Source organism: Myotis lucifugus, unplaced genomic scaffold, assembly GCF_000147115.1.
Source record: "Myotis lucifugus unplaced genomic scaffold, Myoluc2.0 scaffold_504, whole genome shotgun sequence".
NCBI classification, from domain to species: domain Eukaryota; kingdom Metazoa; phylum Chordata; class Mammalia; order Chiroptera; family Vespertilionidae; genus Myotis; species Myotis lucifugus.
Genome location: NW_005871552.1, coordinates 52,285 through 77,205, shown reverse-complemented (window position 1 = coordinate 77,205; position 24,921 = coordinate 52,285). Strand labels below are relative to the sequence as shown.

General features: G+C 42.4%; 1 protein-coding gene across 1 annotated transcript in view; it reads right to left on the bottom strand.

Moving 5' to 3' along the window:
* Positions 1 to 814: 814 nt before the first annotated feature.
* The window catches only part of PARN (poly(A)-specific ribonuclease), a 42,282-nt gene continuing 18,175 nt past the window's right edge, over positions 815 to 24,921 (bottom strand). Inside the window, exons 3-4 of the mRNA XM_023744976.1 lie at positions 10,527 to 10,711; positions 815 to 1,807 (exon numbers count right to left, since the gene is read on the bottom strand). Coding sequence (XP_023600744.1) covers positions 1,755 to 1,807; positions 10,527 to 10,711 — 238 coding nt within the window. The 3' untranslated portion in view covers positions 815 to 1,754. The remainder of the gene's footprint in view (positions 1,808 to 10,526; positions 10,712 to 24,921) is intronic.

Here is a 24,921-nt window from a genome sequence, read left to right as displayed (position 1 = left end):
TTCAATCGCACTGTACGTGCGTGCCCGCACGCGGTATTTTGTGAAAGAGCCACACTCAAGGGGCCAAGAGCCGCATGTGGCTCGTGAGCCTCGGTTTGCCGACCACGGCCTTAGGGCAAGAGGCCAATCTCTCTTTTGCTGAAGACCTGGGGCTGGTTAGACCACCCCTCAATCTGCATGTCCTGGCAAGGCACCCTCATTAGGCCTTTTGTACTTTTCACATGTAAATCAATCACCATCTTAGGTGGTTTTCCCTCTTATTCACTAGTTAAAAAGCAGTGTCCAGTACGAGCTGTTTTCCCTGTAAGTTTTAATGACAGCAGAGCCCAGCCACGCTCTTTAAGCCCCTGCCTTGGTACCTTCCTTTACTGTTTCCCACTGAGCTGGGAGCAGTGACAGCTTGGAAGGGGGGCCAGTTTGGGTTTGTAACTTTGTGGCTATCAGACTCCTGCGGAAGGGAGAGGATGTAGAACGGGAAATGTTAAGAGGCTCTTAATTGGGAAGTGTCTTACAAATCTGAATTCGCAGAACACCAGTTTGCAGTTCCGGTCAGTTGTGCAGGCTCAGGTTCCTCCCACTGTGGAAAAGACACAGGCCTCCCACGCCGCCTTTACCAGAGGGCGCAGCTCCAGCACAGGGACTGACTCACAGGCTGGTATAGGGTTAGAGAGAAAAAAGCTCCAGTGACTTACCACAGCTTTTCAGGGCTGATCTTTAGAGAGAAATGATACCTATGTAGAAACTGAATATGTCATTCACTTATTTAAAAAAAAAAAGAAAGAAAGAAAGAAAGGAAAAAACCAGAATCCTATGAAAATGTCTTTAATTTTCACCTTTTGGAAATACATTTTTCATTATTTCTGTGATACAAAAATGTTATATATCTAACAATGACCTCTATGAAGCAGCTCTACTGAAGTAGATCCACAAAATTCCGTCTCCATTGTGACCTGCTTCGACAGAGGAAGGGCGGGTACACGTAGCTTTGCCATGATTTCACACACGCACACACACACAGGTATACACACATGCCACCTTCCTCCCAGATAGCCACCCACACACAGGAGACAACCACACTGACAAGTGAACAGAGCACTACATGTAAAAACAGAAATTAACTTTTTTACTTGTCCCAGCGCAAGAAACTCACATCTTAGCAAAAATAACTCTAAATAAATATGCCAAGGCCAAGGCATATGGTAAGCTCCTTTATCGGTAGAGATTTTTCTACTGGAAAAATAAGCTTGAAAGCTTCATATTTTCAGGCAGCTAAGGTGGGAAGCAGACAGACATAACCTATTTCCCCACTAGGAGACGGTAACCATGTGCTAGGACTGCTGCGGAGTACGAGCGTGAGGAGACAAGGAAACCCCTTGAAGCAGGAAGGAGTTCAACCCCAAACTCGTCATCACAGCCCCCAAGGATGTCATCTCTTTCTGCATATTTCACAGCCGACACCCCCCATCAGGTGGATTCTTACACACGCTAATTCATCACAGGAAAGGTTTCACATGAGCAACAAATAACTGGTTAATAATGTACACCTTAACAGCCTACAACCGTGCTGAGTGTCAGCATTTACAATCGAAAGGAAGGAAAAAAACACAGCCACAAAAACAAAAGCTGAGCTTTTTCCAGGAGACGCCGTTTTCAAAGCCCTCCCACACCACACTTATTGAATAGGGTATGGCTTCCAAGGTGCCGCTGGTTCCTTCCCAGCGACAGCACCACGACTTGTCTTGCTCAGGCCTCGGCTACCACGTGTCAGGAACTTCAAAGAGCTTGGCAGAGCTGTCCGAGACGCCTCCTGGTGGGAAAGGACAAAACAAGATGAGCACGGAGAGGAGAGGGCAGGCCCTGGAGAACAGAGCCACCATCACAGGGCAGGGCAGCTGCACAGCCACGCGGGAAAAGTCCAGGCAGGTCTTGTCTATGGAGAGCAGTGTCCAGCCAACGGCGGGACCCCACAGACACATCCCGGATAGGCTATGAGGTGCCTCCCTCCCCACTCGGCTGCCTCGCCTCTGTCATTTTACAGGAGTTAACACGTAGACACTTACAACATCTCCCAGTGGCACACACACCATATTCTTTGCTAGCCACCATGCTGAGCACTTAGGTCATTTACTCTTCAGAAAAGCCCTCACGATGGTACAAATATCCCCATTTCACAGATGCAAGAAGAGGCTCAGCGAGGCTGAGTGGCTGAGATGGAGTCTGCATCCTTCTACAGCACCAAGAGCCCCGCCGAGTCCCAGAAGGCTGGCTTTCTGTGGTCTGTGGGCAACGGGCACCGAGATCAGCGTGGAGGGAAGCTGACCAGTGTGGGTTCTGAGATCCCCAAAAGGGCAAAGAAGCGTGTAGCTTTTTCCGACCTCAGCGACACCGGCTAAGGTCTTCTTGGACTGAAGGAACCTTTTCCATTACAAACAGCTTCAACTCAAAGTGAGAAGCCCTTCTTTTCCATCCATGCCACTTTCTGTAACAGCAACTGCACAGATGTGTCAGGGCCTGGAGCGCCGATGTCCGGAGCGGAGTGAACGGGAACTAAGTCAGGAAAAGGCGTGTTCACAATGGAAAGTGTAGCGGGCCAGGCCCTCCCTGCACCGCTGGTGTCATGCCTTATTTAAGCCATAACTGCAGGGTTGGCAGGGAAAATGGGCAGAGCCAACCCCAGCTGCTAACATTCCAAGATTTCAAAAGAGAAGAGGTCTTTGATGCTGCCTGAAATGGAGAGTAAGTCTTAAGAAGCGATGAGGTTCGGTGTCCCACAAAGTAGAAAATCGCTCAGCTGAGCCTGGCTACTGTTAATGACAGGAATGCCTAAAAGGAACGAGATCTGAACATCTGAAATAACATGGGCATTTCAGCTAAAATGAGAAATCCCACTTCCGATCACTTATTGAGAGAAAATCCAGAGAGACAGGGGGAGCAGACCAGGAGAGGGGGACTCTAATGTTTGTACTGCTGTGTTGAACATGCAAGCCTTGGGACTCTCAAGACTGCAAGACTTTTCCTGAGGAGTGAAGATGGGCTGGAGATGACGCACATGAAAAAGATTCATGTGATCCCGTTATAAAAAGAACAAAGATTTAAAAAACAAAACAAAACAAACAAACAAAAACCAGAAACACTGCCCTCCCTGGAATAACTAAGTGCTGTATTGGTCCATAATAAACCTAACTAGCCTGACCTTCTCACTCATATGTTCAAACAGTACCTATTGGGAGACAGGAAAATAAATATCAATAAGGGCATTTTTATAATTCACATCAAAGAAATAGCAGCCAATTAGCCACTATAAAGGTAAAGGTCACAATGTCCAATGTGAGGAATTAAAATGAATTAAAACTAGCCAAGGGAGGCAGGGGAAGGTAAATGACTAAAAAGCAACTGCACTGTCATACTTATAGTAGCACCTGCCATTAGATGGATGGGAACATGTGTGAGTAGGTGGCATGCCACCATAGACACAGTAGTGACTCTGTGAAGATCTAGTGAGAAATGATGGAAAGAACTTTGGAGTTGGCAAATCTGGCTTGCCCATTTTATTAGCTGGATGACTCAGAACAACTTTCATTGTCTCATCTATAAGATGGACTGACTTCTACTTTATGCCACACAGGACTCTGGGATCTAGCAAAGTTCCCAGCACAGAGCAAGTTTTTCATACACATTGGGTCCCTTCCCCTGTTCAGTAAGGAGCCCAACATTGAGCATGGTTGTTCCCAGGAAGCCAACAGCCTGCTGTCAAAGAGATGCTAATTTTCACTGTCTAAAATGTGCAGCTGCTGAACAAGGCTATATACAGAGGAACCAGAACTTTAGGAACCTTAAAGAAGACCCAGACACAGGCGAACTGGGGGTCACGGCTGGTGTTCTTTCCAGCACTTTCCAGAAAGAGAGCACTGTGGACTGCCCAAGGATCAGTCTCAGAGCTAGTGGGTAAGGAGCATTTTCCATGGAACTCATCTTCACAGTCCTGTTTTACTAGATTGCAAAAATTATTTAGGAACCATTTTTCTTTTTTAAAAGAGATACTTAAGGACATCTGCCTCCTACTATGATGGACCTCAATCCATACCTTGCATCCTTTACAAAGATTAATTAAAAATGGATTGTACACTTAAATGTAAAACCTAAAATTATGAAACTTCTAGAAGAAAACATAGGAGAAAATCACTGCAATCTTGAGTTAGGCAAAGATTTCTTAAATATAATACCAAAGGCATAATGCAAGAAAAATTGATAAATTGGATTTTGTTAAAATTTAAGGCCTCTACTACTTGAAAAATACTGTTAAGAGAATTTTAAAAACTCTGTAAAGCACACACACACACACACACACACACACAGAGAATATGAAAAGTTTGGAAGATTTTTTAAAACACCCAAAAGAACTTGTATCCAGAATATATAAGGAACTCTCAAAACTGAATAAGAAGAAAACAACTCAGTGAGGGAAAAAGGGGCAAATATATAAACAAACATTTCACCAAAGGAGAGACTGGGATGGCAAATCATCACATAAAGAGATACTTAACATCAATTAGTCATAAGGGAAATTCAAATCAAAGCAACAATGAGATATCACTACATACCCATCGGAATGGCTATAGAAGGACAATACCAGTACTTGTCAATGTACAGAGCCACTGGGTCCTCCCTATCCTGTTGGTGGGAATGCAAATGGTGCAGCTACTTTAGCAAACGGTGTGCCAGTTTCTTATGAAGTCAAACATACACTTACCATATGACCCAGCAATTCCACTCCCAGGTATTTTCTCAAAAGAAATGAAATTAGTCCATTCAAAAACCTGTACCTAAATGTTTATAGCAGCTTGATTCTTAGTAGCTGAAAACCGGTACCAATCTAAACACCAACTGGCAAAACCCATATATATAAAAGACTAAATGACCGACCGTCCATCCATCCAACCAACCAAACGGCCGGTACATATGATGCACACTGGCAATTTAAAAATAAATGTTGACTCACGCATGCACGATACATATAAAGCTCTCACTGGTGCCAATCGTATGCGTGTGTTTTGATCTGTCATTGTCGATTGTGAATTTGGTTGTTTTTGTTGACATTCTGAAGCTGAAAGAAAGCGGGTGTTGTCGACAGAGTATGTCTGAAGACCAACTATTGGCATAACGTACCTCTGACACTTCTATTATAGAGAAAGGGTGAATAGCGATATTAAAATATTTCTTCTAATTAATTTCCTTTCAATGTGCACGAATCCATACACCAGGCCATTAGTGGATAAATAAACAGCAATATGTCCATAAAGCAGAATACTATTCAGCAATAAGGAATAAACCACAAATACATACAACAACATGAATGAATCTCAAATGCATTATACTAAATGAAAGGTTACCTATTGTCTGGTTCCATTTCTATGATATTCTGAAAAAGGCAAAATCACAGTGATAGAAAGCATGTATCAGTGGTTGTCAGGATCTAGGCATGCAGGCAGGGATGACTACAAAGGGGCATGATAGACCTGGTCTATATCAATCATAGTGATTGTGAAATGAATGTACAGATTTGTCAAAACTAATCAAATTGTACATCTAAAAGTGATTACTTCTATTGTACATAAATTATATTTTTAAAAAACTGTCCTGTAAAAGATATTAGGAATGTTGTTTTAAAAAGACAACAAAAATATAATATAAAACATTATGCTGATAAAAAAATTATTTGGCCAATAGTTGTTTTTTTAATGGAGAAAAAACAGGATACTAACTTTCAGAGAGTATGATGCCAATGATGTATAAAAATGACAGGCGGAGCCCTAACCGGTTTTGCTCAGTGGATAGAGCGTCAGCCTGCAGACTCAAGGGTCCCAGATTCGATTCCGGTCAACGGCATGTACCTTGGTTGCGGGCACATCCCCAGTAGGGAGTGTGCAGGAGGCAGCTGATCAATGTTTCTCTCTCATTGATGTTTCTAACTCTCTATCTCTCTCCCTTCCTCTCTGTAAAAAATCAATAAAATATATATTTTTTTAAAAATTGACAGGTGGAGCCCGGCCAGAGGGGCTCAGTGGTTGAGTGTTGACCTATGAACCAGGAGGTCACAGTTCAATTCCTGGTCAGGGCACTTGCCCAGGTTGTGGGCTGGATCCCCAGTAGGGAGCATGCAGGAGGCAGCCGATCAATGATTATCTCTCATCATTGATGTTTCTATCTCTCTCTCCTTCTGTCTTCCTCTCTAAAATCAATAAAAATATATTCTTTTTAAAAAATGAGAGGTGGAGTAAAACACATTAACAGACTATCAAGTAACTTTCTATTTTTCTTCACTTTACAGATTTTCATAGTAAGCACATTATTTTTATTAACTAAAACAACAAAAGAGATTAAAAAGTGGTCAACACAATAGGTGACTGTTTCTGCTTATTTATCTTTCAACTAACCAGAGTGGAGAGGAAGGAACTACGAGAGGTAAGACATCTCTGACCTTAGGTGAATCCAAAACAATCTAAAAGCTACATGGTACACTGGAAATATGCCAAGGTATCTACAGAGCGGAATTCTGTATTTGGGAAGATCCTTTGGGGTGCCATAGAAAGTTATTAACTCCTTAGAAAATGCTCCAAAGGGTGGTTTCCCACACCCAGCAGGCGAAGCTCCCCCTGGATGGTTTGTGGGGGTACCCAAGGGTTGCCAGGAGGAACGGGGAGGGCACAAAAATGCACTGAGCAAACTGCCCCACAGCCCAGAGCAGCACACATCTCACTTCCCACACTTAGGCTGGAAACCACACTTTGAGTAATTAAAAAGCTCCTGGGGAGGTCGCTGGACTTTCCCAGTCTGGTCACTCAGGTGACCAACAGCAGCAACTGCAGATCTCATTTCTGACTCTAAGGAGACCTGTAATAGTATGAGGAGATTGCTGCTCTATGAAGATTCTAAATTTTTATATTCCGACCCTATGGCTTTCAGCTTGAAAAGTTCAGCAGACTAGTCAAGACTCCAGTGAAACTCACGGTTCTTGGCAAAAAGTCAAAGGTGTAATGTGTTGTTTTAAATGCAAGGGGGAAGAGAGACTTGGAGCAATGTCTCTATCATGACAGAACAGTCAATACAAACGGTCCATGTCTCTGGCATTCCTCCGTGACCACTGCCTAACAGGGTGCTTACGGAACCTCGGGCCCTGGACTGTCCATCAGTATTCTGAGTAGCCAGTCTGCTCAGTGTCAGGCAACTACTGTCAGCCTACAGGCGAGGCTGGGGTTTCTCCAGGCCCTGGGACACTCTCCACTTAGTCATCCAGAACAAGTGCTACGGAAGCCCATCCATTAAACACTGCCTGGGACCATTTCCCAAAGACAGTTTATTCCAGCATAAATGGCACACAGGATTGTTTTCCTTTGTGTACCTTGAATTCTGCAGAGGAAAAGTAGACAGCACAATCAATCTACACTAATCATAATAAATATAAAAGAAGGGAGCTTACATTATATATTTGCTTCCTGAAAATAGGATAGAAACAGCAAAACCTAAGAGAAAAATATTTACGAAGTACATAATATGTGCATAAAATAGAAGCTCCAAAGGGGAGTGGTCATTGGATTTTATCACGACTTCATCATCTGAAAGTCCAGGTTGGTAATTGTTTCTGATCCAGAACAACTGCCAGAAATCCTCATGTTTGTACATAAAGAACCCTCTGCTTCCTCTGGTGCAATGTGTGAGCTCTGGATCAAACAGTCCCCACAACCCCCCCGTTATATTTGACTTGGCCAGTTGATAACTCTCTGAGCCTTGGTTTCCTATAGAAATTGAGTATGTACTTGATAGGGTTTTTCTAAGGGCTAAACAAGGTAACAAAGGACGTTCCTAGTACAATGTCTGGTATATTATTTAAACTTAAATGGGTCATTTTGTTATCTAGAAAGGGTTCTAATACTTAACTCTTCGTGTACTTTAGATATTACTATGTATAACTAAGGAAAATGGCACTGTTTTGTGTGGGGTTTATCGAGCATCCTTTGTCCCAGGATTGCCACAATACACGACATTCTATGGTCTTACTTTCTGCTATGTTCTCCTTGGGAAAGAGAAAATTCCCTACAAATGAAGCAATGTTTTATGTATTCATGCCCTCACTGAGAGTGCTGGGCACCCGACACACCTTTGTGAATCCCCTGAGCACCTGCCAAGATACTCTCTCCACAACAGCAGAGCTCAGACTTGATGCCTTAACCTGTCTCTGAGACACACTTTCCCACATTCCAAACACTCCAGCACAGTTCCCGCCAACACCCAACCAGGCCCTCACAGCTCTGGAACATGAGAGCTGAAGACAGACCCTTCACAGGGGCTGAACCTGGTCCTCTCACTATTGCAGGACCTTATTAAAGTCACCAAGCAATAAAGTTGGTTGATTCCACATATTTCGCACCTAATCGCTTGACCTGCATTCTGCTAATACGACCAGGACCAAATGCTACAACAAACCAATGGAAAAGAATCCATTAAACTTCTGTCCTGCCACTGCTAGGTCCAACTTGGTGAGCGGTGCTCCAAAAGAAAGCTAAATTCTCTCAAGTTCTGTGGTTCAATTCAAAGTTGTCAAGATGTTTCTCTCTCTGACTGACAATGAAGTACAAAATCTACCGTGTTTTTTTTTTAGCTCACATCTTGTGGCAGTTACAGTTTTACTGTCAATGGGAGAGGGGAAAAAACTATTTAAATGATTGTATTATAAATTCAAAACCCCAAAATAACTCATATAAAGCTTTCATTTAAAAACAAAAAGTTATAAAAGGAGCTAATCTATTAATGCAGTCTATTATTAGGTATTTTGATTTTAATATCTTTAAGATTATGCTGAGATAGAAAAAAAACCCTGAAATCTTACCCCTGAGAAGTAACAGCTAAGCTGAAAAATTCAAAAGAGAACAAGTTATGAAGGAAAGGAATACAAGAAGGGAGCCCTCCCGCCACTCCCCGCCACCCCCGCATCATGCTCAGAGTGATCGCTAAAAGTTGTGCTAACATTTAATATTTAACATGTGTTGAGCAGGTATAAATCAGCAGCAGTAACAAGGTATCACAGATGAAGACGAAGTATGTTACAGATTAAGAACTTCTCAAAAACTTATTTTAAGGAAAGAATGGGAGGCAAGTAAAGGGAGACACCCCAATTCAAGGAGATAGCTCAAATATACACTCCAGGCTTCCAATCAGAGTTTAAAGTTTTCAGTTAAGTTAGGCATCAGCATATTGTAAAAAAGCTTATGTGACATTTTGTCACTTCTTTGATTTCATTAATACTGAGATGCAGAAAACTTCCTACAGTTAGTTTGACCACATGCAAACAAAAGAATGAACTGAAACACAAGTTCCTAGCTTGGGTATGAATCACGCTCCACTGCTTTACTACCTTCCTTCAGTTTGGTTGTTGGGCCTGCTGACCAGGGCGACTGTCATGATGTAAACAGATAAGGAACAGGGAATAATGGCATCTAAGTAGCTGGGCCTTCTTCCCCGAACAGATAATACATAACTGTGCTTACAAACACCGGCTTTGTTATAGGACAGAATTAATTGCTCCATGACCCTGGGCAAGTCAGTAATCCTTTAGGCTTCTGTTTTCTTAACTGTAAACGGGCCCATGATGACTACCTCAGATATTTACATGAAAGAATTTCTGTTAAGCATTAGGTGTCGTGCTGGATCCTTGGCAAACACTCAGTGAGCAGCAGCTATAATTACTGTCACTGTGACTATTGCTCATCGGGTTATGGCCGGATCTGACAAGCAAGCTCTTCCTCCCACTCTAGCCCTGTATAGGGTCTGGGCATGAAGGGCTGAGTTAGGTCATGGATCCTCCATAGCATGTCTGAATGACAGAGAGGATGTTTCGGCTTCAGGTGGACTGGGGCTCACCTTCTGAGTCTTCTTCTTACTAGCAGCTACATGGACCTGCATATGTTTCTGATGGCAATTCCCTACGTCTGGGCTATTGTGAGGATGAAATTAAATAAGGAAAGAGAAAAACTCCTACTACAGCATCTAGCACATAGTAAGCTCTCAACATGTGCTAATTTCCTGTTTCCTTTGCTCCTTATATAATTCTGCTTCGGAGAGAAATCCAGGTTGCCTGGGTTTTCGTGGGAACAGTGAAAACTCTGTTACCGAAAATAATACGTGTAGGAGTAGGCCTCTGTGCAAAGTTAAACGTACATTTAAAATATGGAGGCTACTTTAAGCACATCAGCAAAACCTCTAACCCATGGAGGAGAGAGAAGATACCAAAATGGACTAACCGTCTTTAACATGCCCTATCTAGAGCCAGGGCTTTTTTTTTCTGTTCTTTTCTTTTTTTCAGAGCCAGGGCTTTTAAGGGATTCCTCAAATTAAATTAAATTAAATTGGTCCTAAAAACATGTGGCCCCTTGCACCAAGTGAGCCCTGCTGTAGTCTCTCCCACAGAACACAAGTTTGCAGCGCATTGAAGAGCACACAACTCCAGAACCTCAGAAAGAGCCAATACAAACCCGCTGGAGAAAGGTCCTTCTTCATTTTTTTAAATTTCTTCGTCTTTTTCCTTCCCTCGGTGGGGGGTTCAGCACAGGAATCTGTCTGCTCAAACTCAAGGTCAGAAGTCTCTCTTGCCTCCGAGCCAGCTTCTGCTTGACTGAGGCTCAGCTTTCTCTTTCTTCCTGTGCTGGTAGCTGTAGGACTGAAATGCAGACAGTGGAACAACATGAAATATGTTAAGAATAACAGGAAGACTAGCCTATAAAAATATTTTAATACTCTTAATCCTATGAACACTTAACTAGCAATCAACAACATGGGCAGCTGCTGCCTAGGTGTAAGTTAAGACTTTATGAACTGAAGTCTAAAGGTTTACCCATGAGAAGCTTATTCAGAAGCAAGTTCTACATTATGCTTGGATATATATATACAAAGCTAAGCTGTTCTAAGTGCTTAAAGAACACATTTTTTAAAAGAAAACCCCTGGTCTCTGTTTTAGTAGAACAACTATAAAATAATAGTCTTGATTACATTAAATCAGAAGCTAGCATTGTTACCTTCAGGACTGCCTAATGGATACACAGCAGAACAGAAGCAATCGTGAGTCAGTTATCACACTGCGCATGCATTTGAATACACTTACAGGGCATACCCCCCTTCCTATAATTCTCTCCTATTCCTAAAAGGTGCCAAATTTATAATTAAACCTGGCTTCACTTTTAAAGTTTCATAGGATCTGACATGTTGAATTACATCGAAATTATATGTCCCAATTTTTCCTTAAGAAAATATGTTCCCTGAAATATAACTTGATAAAAACAGAGACCACATGGCCAGTGTGAGTCCTGTCTCTTCTAAATGGGTCTTATAAATAGAGTTTTTATTATAGCCCCCAAGTTTTGAAAAGCATATAAAATCAAGTCATTCCACTTGGAACATTCTCCTACTTAAGTCTTCCCTAGGAAGTGAATACTTCACAATGTTACGCTTGAAAAACCTTTGGCTACCCAATTATGTAGTATTCTGGTCAGGATTGTATAACCTGAATATAATCATAAAGAAATAGCACATAAACCCAAATAAAAAATATTTTGTTGAAAAAAAGTGTCTGGGGGGGGAGGGGTGTTCTTAAAAAAGTCATAAAAAAGACTAAAGAGACAGAAAAGCTAGATGGAACATATATAGACTGGAGCTTAGATTGGATCATAGGCTGAATCTTATACTGAAGGAGAAAAAGCTATAAAGATAATATGGGATCAAATAAAAAAAATATGAACAGTAGGTTAAATATTAGATCAATGTTGAATAACCAAGGTTGGTAACTGTACTGTAGTTATGTCAGAGAATATCCTTATTTAGAGTATTTGGGTATTAAGGACCACTATATATCTAACTTCCTCTCAAATGGTTCAGAAAAAAAAATAGTATTGTTGGTGGTAGTGAGTGGGTGGGGGGTTGTTGGGGAGGTGAAGAGAGAGAGAATGCAATACAGAGTATGTGTGTACAGTAAGCCAGTACCCCCTCACTTAATGACATCAATAGGTTCTGTGACTCTGAAGCAAACCGATGTAAAATAAAACCAATTACCATGGGCTAATTGATATAAACAGAAGTTAATTTCCAATGGCATCTAATCAACATTATAGTGAAACAACACTGAATGAAATGATGAGGACCTGCTATATAGATAGAGAGAGGAAGGGGAAAGGGAGGAAGAGAAAGCATGTGTACACAAAGCAAAAAAATAAATGGAGCAATATGTTAACAATAGAGGAATCTGAATAGAGTGTGTGTGTGTGTGTGTGTGTGTGTGTGTGTATACACTGTATATGATCTTTGATTTATTGTTAGATAGAACAAGGGTCTCAAGATCTAGGCAGTTCTAAATGTTATTCTTGCTAAATGTTAAAATGTAGCACAGTATTTTGCAGATCAGCTGTAACCTGGATGAGCTTGACTGGAACTCAACCAGGTAAGTGTAGCCAAGTACAAAGAAGAAATCAATGTGTAACAGACCAAACAATATTTACAAACAATGGCTAAGCCTCCCTTCAAAGAGACAGAGCTTTGAGTATGAATCCTTTCTTCTTTACTTGCTGCAAGTAAATAAAATTACTTTGCAACAACCACCTCTCAGTCTTTAATAGAACACCCCATGCGGCAAACCACTTGAGTTTGGTAACAGGATTTGTGTGACTTTTTTAACCCTTTTCGGTCCAACGTGGAGGCTGACTCGACAGACCAGGCGCTAGGAGCAGGTCCAACGTCGAGCTGAGGTCTAGTGAGACAGATAACTTCAACATTCAATCCCATCAATTAATTTGGACCAGACTGTTTGAATTCCAAAAATAAAATTGGACCGCAAAGGGTTTTAAAGTTTGAAATTATTTTTAAATTAAAAGTAAAAAAAAAATAATAATTTCTGAGAAGCATGATGTGTAACAAGGAAAGTAAATTTCATTGAATATCTTCTGATACCGGCTATGACACAATCCAGGGCTAAAGTGTGTGTGTGTGTGTGTGTGTGTGTGTGTGTGTGTGTTTATACATGACTAATAAATATATTGTCAACCTATTAATACAAGAAAGAAGAAACCTTGACCATTAACAAAATGTCTCATTTGATACAACTAGATGTTTATCCAACCAACTTGGCTCACACCCTCGGAGTCAGCACCTGTCCCTTTTCAGTCTTCAATGCCTGAGCCCTTCTCCTTCAGAGAAACTCATCCCCTCATTAACCAGTTTTCACCAACTTAATAAGTGCCTCCCCCAAACAGCCTCCAGTCTTACTCATTTATTTCTACCTACCACCAGTCCAGCTCTTTCCTCACCCACTGCCACTGCGGGCACTCCCTATCTTGCCCCAGACTCAAAACAGGATCCTAATTGGCCTGTCTCTCCCTCTCCCCCTCTTTCCAGTCTCTCTTCCCCTTCAAAGCCATTCCTTCCAATGCTGCCAAACTTCTTCCAAAGCAGAAATTTGATCAAGATGTCCCCAGCTCAAAAACTCTGATGGCTCTCCACTACAAACCTAAATTTAAACTGCTTGGCATACCATCCAGGAATTGCTGTCATCTGGGTCCCAATCTGCTCTTCTAGCCTTATCTTCCACTAGGCAGCCGAGTGGCAAATACAATATACATTGACCTTAATAACTTCCATTATATGCACTTTCCCATATATCCACCATCTCTTTAGAGCAGTGATGACGAACCTATGGCACACGTGTCAGAGGTGACCCACGAACTCATTTTTTTTGGTTGATTTTTCTTTGTTAAATGGCATTTAAATATATAAAATAAATATCAAAAATATAAGTCTTTGTTTTACTATGGTTGCAAATATCATAAAATTTCTCTATGTGACACGGCACCAGAGTTAAGTCAGGGTTTTTCAAAATGCTGACACGCCGAACTCAAAAGGTTCGCCATCACTGCTTTAGAGTTTATCAGTCCCAATATAGCCTGTATTCCCCACTTCAGTGTTGCTACTGCCCATCTCTTCCTGATTAAACACCACTAGCCTTGAGAATGTTCCCCATTTCTCTGCCTAGTGTTCCTTTCCTTACATGCTCCCCAGACACTCAGTTTGTCTGTTTCCAGGGGTCTTTAAGTCATCTATCATTATTTGCAATAAACAAAAATTGGGACCCTGAGAAAGACACCTCCTAAAAGTGGGTCCCGGTGGCTCACTGGGCTCAAATTTTAAAAAGAGCCTAGCAGCTATTTCTAAGCTGGGGCCTCTCACACCCCCAGCACTTTCCAGAGAAGCCTGCACTAAACTAACTGCCTGTCCACGCTGTGTTTCTGTCATCTGAACCAGCCCTTATAAAGGAGTTCCTGGAATCCTATTTCAACCAATAGGACGGAGGCTTTTCTCATCCAATCAAAGCTGCATAAACATCTTCACCAACCAATCAGAGTAATTCTAATCTGACCAATCAGGAAAGTGTCTTTTAGGCCAATTAAACTGTGAGGATTTGAAGTCCTCCTTTGCATGAGGACAGATCAATCAGGGATCAGGGGCAGGGACTTCTATCTACATAAGCCAGCTCCTGTCTGGCTCTGAGAGCACACTTCCCCTTCCTACCAAAGACTGAAGACTGTGTTTCCCAGGCTGCAGCAGAACAGAGCTGCCTAGCAAGAGGGAGACCTGGTTTCAGGGCTGCCTGGCCCCAGGGCTGCCTGGCCCCAGGGCTGCCTTATAGCCAGGCTACATCACAATTGAGCTGTTTTGCCCTGAATCAAGTTTCCTTCTTCACTGAACCTCAAACTGGGTATTCCTGTTGGCATTAAATTGGTGACAATGACCATCGGTTGACAATATGTATTTGTATATGTATGTAATATCCATACCAACATAAAATGTTCTCAACTATCATTCTCTAATAAAAATAAGTGATTATTATATGCCATATAGCCAAACTAAAGCAGTTTTGGATCAAAACAGTTTTTATCATACACTGAAAACTAGATATATGAAGTACTACCTTAAAAATGTTAATTCTTTAAACATTTTTAAGATACAGCTGTTTGTGTGTGTGTGTGTTACATATAGACATTCCCAATACATGTATGTTGATAAGATACTTCTGTATGAATTGATTTCAAAGGTCAAAAGTCAAAATGAGATCAGACAAAACAACCTCCCATTAGTCTGGGCTCATCTTACATGCAAAATTAGTAAACAAAGTAAGCCATTTTAACAAGGAATATGAAGAACACAGTTAAACACACTGAAGAAGTAGTGACTATTTAAAAAATAAAATATTTCTGACACAACTTGGTATGTCAAAATTGAACATTAAACCTTGATTAGTATTTATATGGGGGATGCAAATAACAAGCCATCTTGGTTATAATGACTATTAGGTCAAACTTAGAATATTTGCTGCAAAATATTATTAACAATGCAGCAACTACACACAAATTCTGCAAGATTCTCCATCAACTTCTTCCTTTTAGCAGAAAAATTATTTGCTAACAGAAAGGTCACATTCACAAGCTCCTTCTATAAAGCCACAAAAATCTGCCTGCCCCATGAAATTTTTCCCCTTTATTTTATTTTTTTAATGTTTTTATTGATTTTAGAGAGAAAGGAAGGAAGAGAGAGAGAAAAAAACATCAATGTGAGAGAGAAACATCGATCAGCTGCTCCCCTGACACGGGATCCAGCCTGCCTGGGCATGTGCCCTGACGTGGAATGGGACCTGCAACCTTTCGGTGCACGGGAAAACGCTCAACCAACTGAGTCACACCAGCATTTTATTTTATTAAAATGTATTTTTATTGATTTCAGAGAGGAAGGGAGAGATAGAAACATCAATGATGAGCAAGAATCATTGATTGGCTGCCTCCTGCATGCCCCCTACTGGGGGATTGAGCCCACAACCCGGCCATGTGCCTTCTTCCGGAATCAAACCCAGGACCCTTCAGTCCCCAGGCCGACGCTCTATCCACTGAGCAAAACCAGCTAGGGCTCCCCTTTATTTTAAATTAGGGTATTATTTTTCATGCAATGAAATTCATATAGTTAAAGTGCACTGTTTGGTTAATTTGGGGAATTGTGTATAACCACATATGCACTACTACAATCAAGATATAGAATAGTTCCCTTTCTCAAAGGCCCCATCTCCTAATACCATCACATTGGTGGTTAAGACTTCAATTTATTAATTTAAGGGGAAGGGGAGAAATGCAACTCAGTCCACAACACAAGATCACTAAGATTTTATTACAATTTTAATTCTCACATTTAGGTCTACAAGCCATTTTAAGTTCATTATATACATGGTGTGATATGACAGAGATATGGTTTTACATACCATTATACAATCCTTTTAACACTATTTGTTGACAAAACTAACCTTTGCCTACTGGATCACCAGCACTTTAGTCAGAACATTTTACTTTTCCAAATTCTCAACAGTTATTAATATTCAGGATTTGAGAACAAGAGATCAAAATTCCCAAATCATCCATTATTCTGTACATTTAATAGCACTTTATTATGTCTTTTTAAATAATAATGAGTTAGCATAAAACAGTGAGTCACTCTTCTGTGATAGGGTTATATTAAAAATTTGAGAGGGTAGTTTGGTAAAGTAAGATATAATAATAAGTGCATGGGTTATTATTATGAACCAATATACTATGAAAAATTATATATCTCAATAAATAATCTCTACCTGATATAGGTATTTAGTAATAGAAAATGAAAAGATTAAGACATTAGCACCAAAGGGATGCCAAATAAATATCATTTAAACATTAAAAGATGTCACAAATACATAATATTTAAAAGTTATTCTCAAATGAGATGTTTAAAGACACACCCTAGCTGGTTTTGCTCAGTGGATAGAGCATCAGCCCTCAGACTGAAGGGTCCCGGGTTTGATTCCAATCAAGAGCACGTACCTTGGTTGCAGGCTCCATCCCCTGCCCTGGTAGGGGCTCGTGGGGGAGGCAACGCAATTGATGTGTCTCTCACATCAATGTTTCTGCTTCTCCCCCTCCTTTACATTCTCTCTAAAAATCAATGGAAAAATATCCTCAGGTGAGGACTAACAACAACAACAAAAACCCCACAAGTTTTCATTGCTAGTATTTGTCTTACAACAAATATTCCAGATACAGAAGTTTGTTTCATGTCGTGCTGATGTTGGTCAGATTGTTCTGAGTGTGTCCAAAGCTAATACAAATTGGGCACTAGACCAGTGGTCGGCAAACTGCGGCTCGTGAGCCACATGCGGCTTTTTGGCCCCTTGAGTGTGGCTCTTCCACAAAATACCGACTTCTGCGCATGGGCCACGAAGTTTCAATCGCACTGTACGTGCACGCCCGCAAGTGGTATTTTGTGGAAGAGCCACACTCAAGGAGCCAAAGAGCCGCAGTTTGCCGACCACTGCACTAGACTATACAATGCTTCATATAAGCTCATTTCCTTTTTTTTTTAGAAATAGAAATATTTTGTCTGCTTGCCTTGATTTTGGTTTTACTGTTAAAACTGATATTGCTTGTTCTAATTCAGATGTTAGATCAGCCGATTCACAATGGCGTATTCCACAATGATATTTACAGTTTGTGATTCTTCTGCAAAGGTACAAAGAATAGTAGCTTACAGCAAATATTTAAATACTGAAACACCACTGGATTCTATTATAAGATAACGTAACATGCTGACATCCTAGCAAGGTTAACAGCACTACTACATAGAAACAAGTTTCAAAACTGCCAATTTAAGGACAAAACTTATTATTTCTTGGAACAAGACTTGCAGCATTTTTATAAAGTATACTAATGTGTATGATTCACTAATAAATTTTTATGGATAAGAATGACTCACTGATAGCAGATAGGTCCACAAACACACACTTCTAACATAGCAATAGTGACAGACAAGAATGACTAATTTGATCGTGGCCCCTTCTCTTCTACATGCTCTTGTCCTGGTTTCAGAAATGTTGACCTTAACCTTTGATGTTGATTCCACTCTTGTTTTCAACTTCATGTTTGTAGATTCCTTTGAACTAGTAATGCCTATGTTGATGGTTAAACTTCAATTCCCACAGATTTTTTCCCTTTATCCTGATTTCTAAACTGATTATTTGCATAAAAACGTCCCTGAAAATGTCAGGAAGGAATTTATGCATGAAAACACTACTGGGCCCTGACAGGTTTGGCTCAGTGGTTGGAGTATTGGCCCACAGACTGAAGGGTCGTGGGTTCAATTCCTGGTCAAGGGCATGTACCTCGGTTGCAGGTTCAATCCCCAGTCCCAGTCAGGGCCCATGCAGGAGGCAACCATTCGATGTTTCTCTCCCTCTCCCTCTCTCTCCCCCTCCTTCCTACCTTCTACTCTCTCTAAGAATCAATGGAGAAAATATCCTCGGGTGAGGATTAAAAACAAAGAAAAAAAAAACAATATTGGAAATCAACTGACCACATGTATGGGGGGTTTTCTGGACTATTCTGTTTCATTATCTGTCTTTCTTTATGGCAGCACCATACTGTCTTTACTCCTGTTGCTGCATGCTAAGTCTTAAAGATAGAGTTAAGTCCTTTAGTTGGCTGGGAAGGTCATGCGCTGGATCAAATACTAGCCACCTTTCATTATAAAGGGCTGTCCAGTTTAAAAATTCTCTCCTTTGAGACTTGTATATGTCCATTTGAAGCTGAACATGTGTTTTCATTACCATTTTACATACAGAAAAGCTCATCAAGTGACTTCCCCTAGCTGGGTAAGTAGATCTGAGGTTGTCCTCCAAGTCCGTGCTCTTTGCATATCCTCCCTTCCACCCCATCTTCCCAGGAAGGGACCCCCTCAGAAAGGGTTTCCCTGACCCCTGAGCCCAAGCAGCCCCTCTCCCTGCAGCACCCTCTGCCTTTTGTTTCACTCCTAAAACTCATCTCTGCCTGTGCTTCTTATTTATTTCTTTGCTAATTCTCTCTCTATACCACTAGAATGTAAGTTCTGAGAGTAGGATCTTACACACCTTGCTGACCACAGGATCCTCAGCACTGGCCCATGGCCTTATAGCGCAAGTCCTCTGCAATCAGGGTTTGTTGAATGGATGAGATCAGTGGCTGCTTTCCCCACAATGCAACAGGCCAAGTGACAAAAACCAAATTGCTTATTTCCTCCTGAATTATATATATTAACAAGATTTACATTTTAGTATACAGTCAACTTCCCCAGTCTGTCTGGATAACACCATATTCCCTACCAAAGGTAACTAAGGGAAAGAGGGAATGTTCCACTGTGCAAACTGACTCACACAGCAGAATGAACTGGAAAAATCTGGGGAAGTGGGAGCTAGAAAATACATTACCTCTGTCTTCACAAACTCTCATGCTGAATTCAAATTCTATGAGCATAACTGCTTCTGTATTTTGGGGCCTGCTCTGGGTGAATGAAGCGAGGATACTGGATACAGTATGCCTTGGAGATTGCTGATAACTGTGACTCTTATTTTTAATACAAAATTTGATTTCGAAGAGCAAAATAAACATTAAATAAGCTATGTCTGTTTGATAGCTACTCAGTAATAAAGAACATCTTTTGTGGAATGGGAGTAGTTGGGGGGAGGAGGATTTTATGTATGTATTTGTCAGTACTAGGTATGAAGTTGATTTGCAAATATGAGATTGGCCTAAGTGAGAGAAAAATTGGTTCTGGGTTACAAAGAATCGATGGTATTCAATTAGAACTATTTTGTAAGAACTCGGTTTAAATATATTAAACAATCTCCTATTGGTAACTCACTGTAATTCACTTTTTTAATCCTCACCCAAGGACATTTTCATTGATTCCAGAAATTAATACCAATTCCTAAATAAGGAACTTACACTCAACATACAATTAATTAGAGTTGAATACAGAATACCTGAAATTTTCAGAAGCTAGGACGAATTTTACTTTGCACAAAAATTTACCCTTGATTCTGATGAAAAGATTTGCTAATGAAACCAGTAATGTAATCAAAGTTACAGGAGGAAAAATTACCAACTCCTCCCATACCAAAAATCCAACTATTTCAGAAAATAAATTGCTTTAAAAATTTTTCTAGGAAATTAAACATAACCAATCGAACACATATTTATCTGTAGAGAGTTATTAATATCTTCACAAAGGCACACCAGAGAATGGGATGTTAGCTCACGTTGGAGATGGCAAGTAGGGAGAAGCGTGCCAAAGAACTTTGCACAGAGGAGGAAACAGAAATCTAAGTGCTGTGTAAAAAGCTGATTCACCCAATAGAGCCCAGCAAAGTCTCAGCAAATAACAAGCAACAGATTCCTGAAGCAAGCAGATAATAAGGACTGATGCTATGTCAACAGGGAGAAGACTGGACTAGGATACCCACATGATCCCTAGGAAACCAGGGCACTGGCATTCCTCCAGACCAGCAGAGTTGAGCAGAAAGTTTAGTGTGGAGACGGTGGTCCTCTCACAGGGGCACCTGGTAAAGATTGGGAGTGAGTGGGGAAATAAGAACTAGTGGGGAAAGTAGCATCTCCCACATACTGAGAAGTGAGGCCTCCAGCTTCCTTCTGCCAATCAGTACCCAAAGCACCAGCAACAATCAGGTCTATCTCCATCAAACTGAATCCTTACCGCTAATATCATACTTAATGTTGAATGCTTTTTCCCTAAAATTATGAACAAGACACAGATGTTGGCTCTCACTACTTTTATTCAACCCTGTTCTAGAGGCTGTAATAATACAATAAGTTAAGAGAAAGAAAGAAAATTCATAGGGTCCTTTGGACAGGGAGGAATACAATAACCTTTATTTGCATATATAATTGTCTAATCAAAAAATACCAAATAGTCTACAAAATGTTATTAGAACTAATAAGAGAATTTAGTACAGTCCAATGATACAAGGTCAAAATATACAAATCAACTGTATTTTTTATATTAGCAATGAACAACTGAAAATTTAATTAAAAAATATACTACTTACAATAGCATCCAAAAACAAAATACTTAGGGACAACTCTAATAAAGCATATGTAAAATTTGTATGCTTAAAACTATAATACACTGATGAGAGAAGTCAAAGAAAACCTAAATAAATAAAAAGATATGTTCATGGATTGGAAAACACAAGATACTTAAGAGGTTAGTTCTTCCTGAAATGACCTATACATTCAACACAATCCTAATCAAAGTCCTAGCTTTTTGCAGAAATCAGCAAACTGACTCTAACCTTTTTGAGGAATAAACATTTTTTTAAAAACATAAGAACACGGTTGAAGGATTTCCTATCTGATTTCAAGACTCATCTATCCTATATAATAAAAAGGTAATATGCAAATTGATCCTAACAGTGGAACAACCGTTCGCTATGACATGCACTGACCACCAGGGGGCAGCTGCTCAACACAGGAGCTGCCCCCTGGTGGTCAGTGCACTCCCACAGGGGGAGCTCTGCTCAGCCACAAGCTGGGCTGACTGGCAGTAGCAGGAGCCTCTCTAGCCTCTTCAGCAGCACTAAGGATGTTCGACTGTGGCCTAAGCTGTCAGTCGGACATCCCTCGAGGGCTCCCAGGCTGCCAGAGGGATGTCTGACTGCCAGCTTAAGCCCAATTCCCCAGGGAGCAGGCCTAAGCCAGCAGGTGGACACCCCCAAGAGGGCACAGGCCAGACTGAGGGACCTCCCTGAGTGCACAAATTTTTGTGCACCAGGCCTCTAGTATATATGTAAAAGCCTAAGTGACCTGACGACTGGCCGGTAGCTACGATGCGCACTGACCACCAGGGGGCAGATGTTCAATGTAGGAGCTTCCCCCTGGTGGTCAGTGTGCTCCCACAGCGGGTGCGCCACTCAGATGAGAGACGGGCAGTCAGACGCTGAGCTGACGGCTGGCAAGTGCAGCTGTGGTGGCACGAGCATCTCCCACGGACATTTTCCCCTGTGCACCTGACCAGCGACAGGCACAGCAGGCTGGGATGAGCAGGAGCAGCACGGCGCCCTGCTGCTTCGCACACTACTACATCCCTCGGGGGATGTTGGACTGCCGGTTTTGGCCCAATGCCTGTAGTCCAACATCCCCCAAAGGGTCCCGGATTGCAAGAGGGCGCAGGCCAGGCTGAGGGAGCCCACCAGTGCATGAATGCGTGCACCGAGCCTTTACTTATAAATACAATAATGTAGACAGTGTGATACTGGTGAAAGGATACACATATAGATTAATGGAACAAAATAGTCCAGAAATTTTATACACATACACACACTCACATCCCAAACTGGTTTTTGACAAAGGAGTCAAGGTAATTCAGTAGAGAAAAAAGTTTTTTCAAATAATGGTGCTCAACAAATATATATCTATGTGCAAAAAATGAACTTGTTCTCATGCTTCACACTATATATAAAAATCAATTCAAAATAGATCATATATCTAAACAAAAACTATAAAACATAGAAAAAAATGAGAAAAAAATCTTTGCGACCCTAGTTTAGGCAATCATTTTTATGTAGATCACAAAACCACAAGTCATAAAGAAAAGATTAGCCTCAGAGAAAAGATATAATTACAAAGTCAGCTTTTCACCTCATCACTCTACAGAGATAAACCATCAATAAGATCTGTCTCCACACCCAGAGCTTCTCATCCCTTTTTAATTCATTCTTAAATAGTAGATATCCAAAAATAGTCAAATATTTGAAGAAAGTCTTTAATGTAAGAGACAAAATTCAAAACAGACCAATATACTGACAGAAAAAATTCCAAGGAAACAGAAACAATGTAAGGAACTGAGGAACATTTTTAAAGCTACAGGCAGTCCTTGCTTGGCTCATATTATAGGGCCATAAAACTGACTGGGCAACCTGCCATATTTGCAAGTAAATAGATAAATAGAAAAATCAAGAAGTAGCAATAAGTATGTTACTACTTGGAAAAATAGGTAAATATAAAAGGAAAGTTGAAAATGATTGCCTCTGAGGACAGGGTGGGAGTAAAAGGGAACTGCTGCTTTTTATATATATACTAGGGGCTCGGTGCACGAATTTGGGCACCTTGAAAGGAACTGTGGGCCACGAGGCTGCAGTAGGCACAGGGGCGGGTCTCGGCCCATCCTCTGCAACCCCGCCCAGCCCCTCCTGCTGCAGCCCCTGGTCTCCTGTCTGCCAGCGGCCCCGCTCCTGCTGCTGCCACTCCCACGCGCTGACAGCACTGGCCCCGCTCTCACCCGCTGACGGTGTGCAGCGATTGGGGCTGGCACCAGCAGCGGGTGCGAGCAGCGGCTGCTGCCTTGATGGCCTCTCAGGAGCAGGGGGAGGTGGAGAAGCCCTTGGGGCGATCAGGGCCGGCAGCTGCCACTCGCACCTGCTGATAGCGTTGAGTGATCGGGACCAGCGCTGGACACCGGTAGTGGGTGCAAGCGGTTGCTCCGGCGTCAGCAGCAGGTGCAAGTGCCAGGTGGGACCGTGGTGCACAGGGGCAAAGAATTTACAGTAACCACCAGAGGCTCGTCTGATGACAGCTACTGGCGCCCCACCTTGGTCTGGCGCCCCCACTCACCTACTCCACCATCCCGCCACAGCCAATGCCCACCATGTTCCACACACACCCCCTGGTGGTCAGTGCACATCATAGCAACCGGTTGTTTGGTTGTTCCACCGTTCAGTCTATTTGCATATTAGCCTTTTATTAAATAGAATTTTTTTATTGATTTCAGAGAGAAAGGGGGAGTGAGAGATAGAAATATCAATGATGAGAGAGAGAATCATTGATTGGCTGCCTCCTACACACCCCACACTGTGGCTCTTGCCTGCAACCCAAGCATATGCCCTGACTGGGAATTGAACTGTGACCGCTGGGTAGATGATCAACCACTGAACCATGCTGGCCAGGTGGGACTGCTGCTTTTTATTATACATTTTTTTTGTATTATTTGGCTCTTAAAAACTACATACATACATACATACATAATGTAAAAGCCTAAGCGACCGGAATAACTGGAACGACCGGTCACTATGATGCGCACTGACTACCAGGGGGCAGATGCTCAATGCAGGAGCTGCTCTCTGGTGGTCAGTGCGCTCCCACAGCCAACCTCCCCCAGCTGACCAACCTCCCGCGGTCCTTCCCCACCTCGGCTAGCCAACCTCCCGCAGTCCTTCCCCACCCCTGCTAGCCAATCTCCCACGGTCCTTCCCCATCCCAGCTAGCCAACCTCCTGTGGTCCTTCCCCCATCCCAGCTAGCCAACCTCCCGTGGTCCTTCCCCATCCCAGCTAGCCAACCTCCCCTGGTCCTTCCCCACCCCGGCTAGCCAATCTCCCACGGTCCCTCCCCCAGGCCCCCGAGCTTGGACAGGGAACCGGGGGTGGGTAGCAGCAGATGCAGTCCCTTTCCCAGGGGGGCTGAGGGCCGGCTCCCTCCTCAGAGTCAGCGGCCAACCTCCCGTGCCCCGTCCCTCCCTCCAGCTGGCAGGTCCCAATCAGCCTGCCACCCACCTGCCACGGAAGGAGGCAGGGAACTGCTCAATGGCAGGGCGCTGACAATGGCAGTGTCAGCGTCTGGCATCTGGCATCCGTTCCTTCCACACGTGGCCCAGCGACTACTGCCTCCTCTCCCGACCCTGCCAGGCGTTGGGCTGGGACAGGGAACCAGGGGTGGGTGGCGGCAGATTCGGCCCCTTTCCCAGAGGGGCCAAGGGCCAGCTCCCTCCTTGGGGCCGGTAGCCAACCTCCTGTGCCCTGTTCCTCCCCCGAGTTGGCAGGCTCCGATCAGCCCACCATGGTGGTGGTGCGGCAGCAAGGGAAGGAGGTGGGGGGGAAGGGGAAAATGGCACGGTGGTGGGGCGCCAACAATGATGGCATTGGCGTCAGCATCGTTCTTCGGCGCCCAGCCCAGCAACGAACACTTCTCTCCTGACAGGCTTCGGCCCAGCTGGG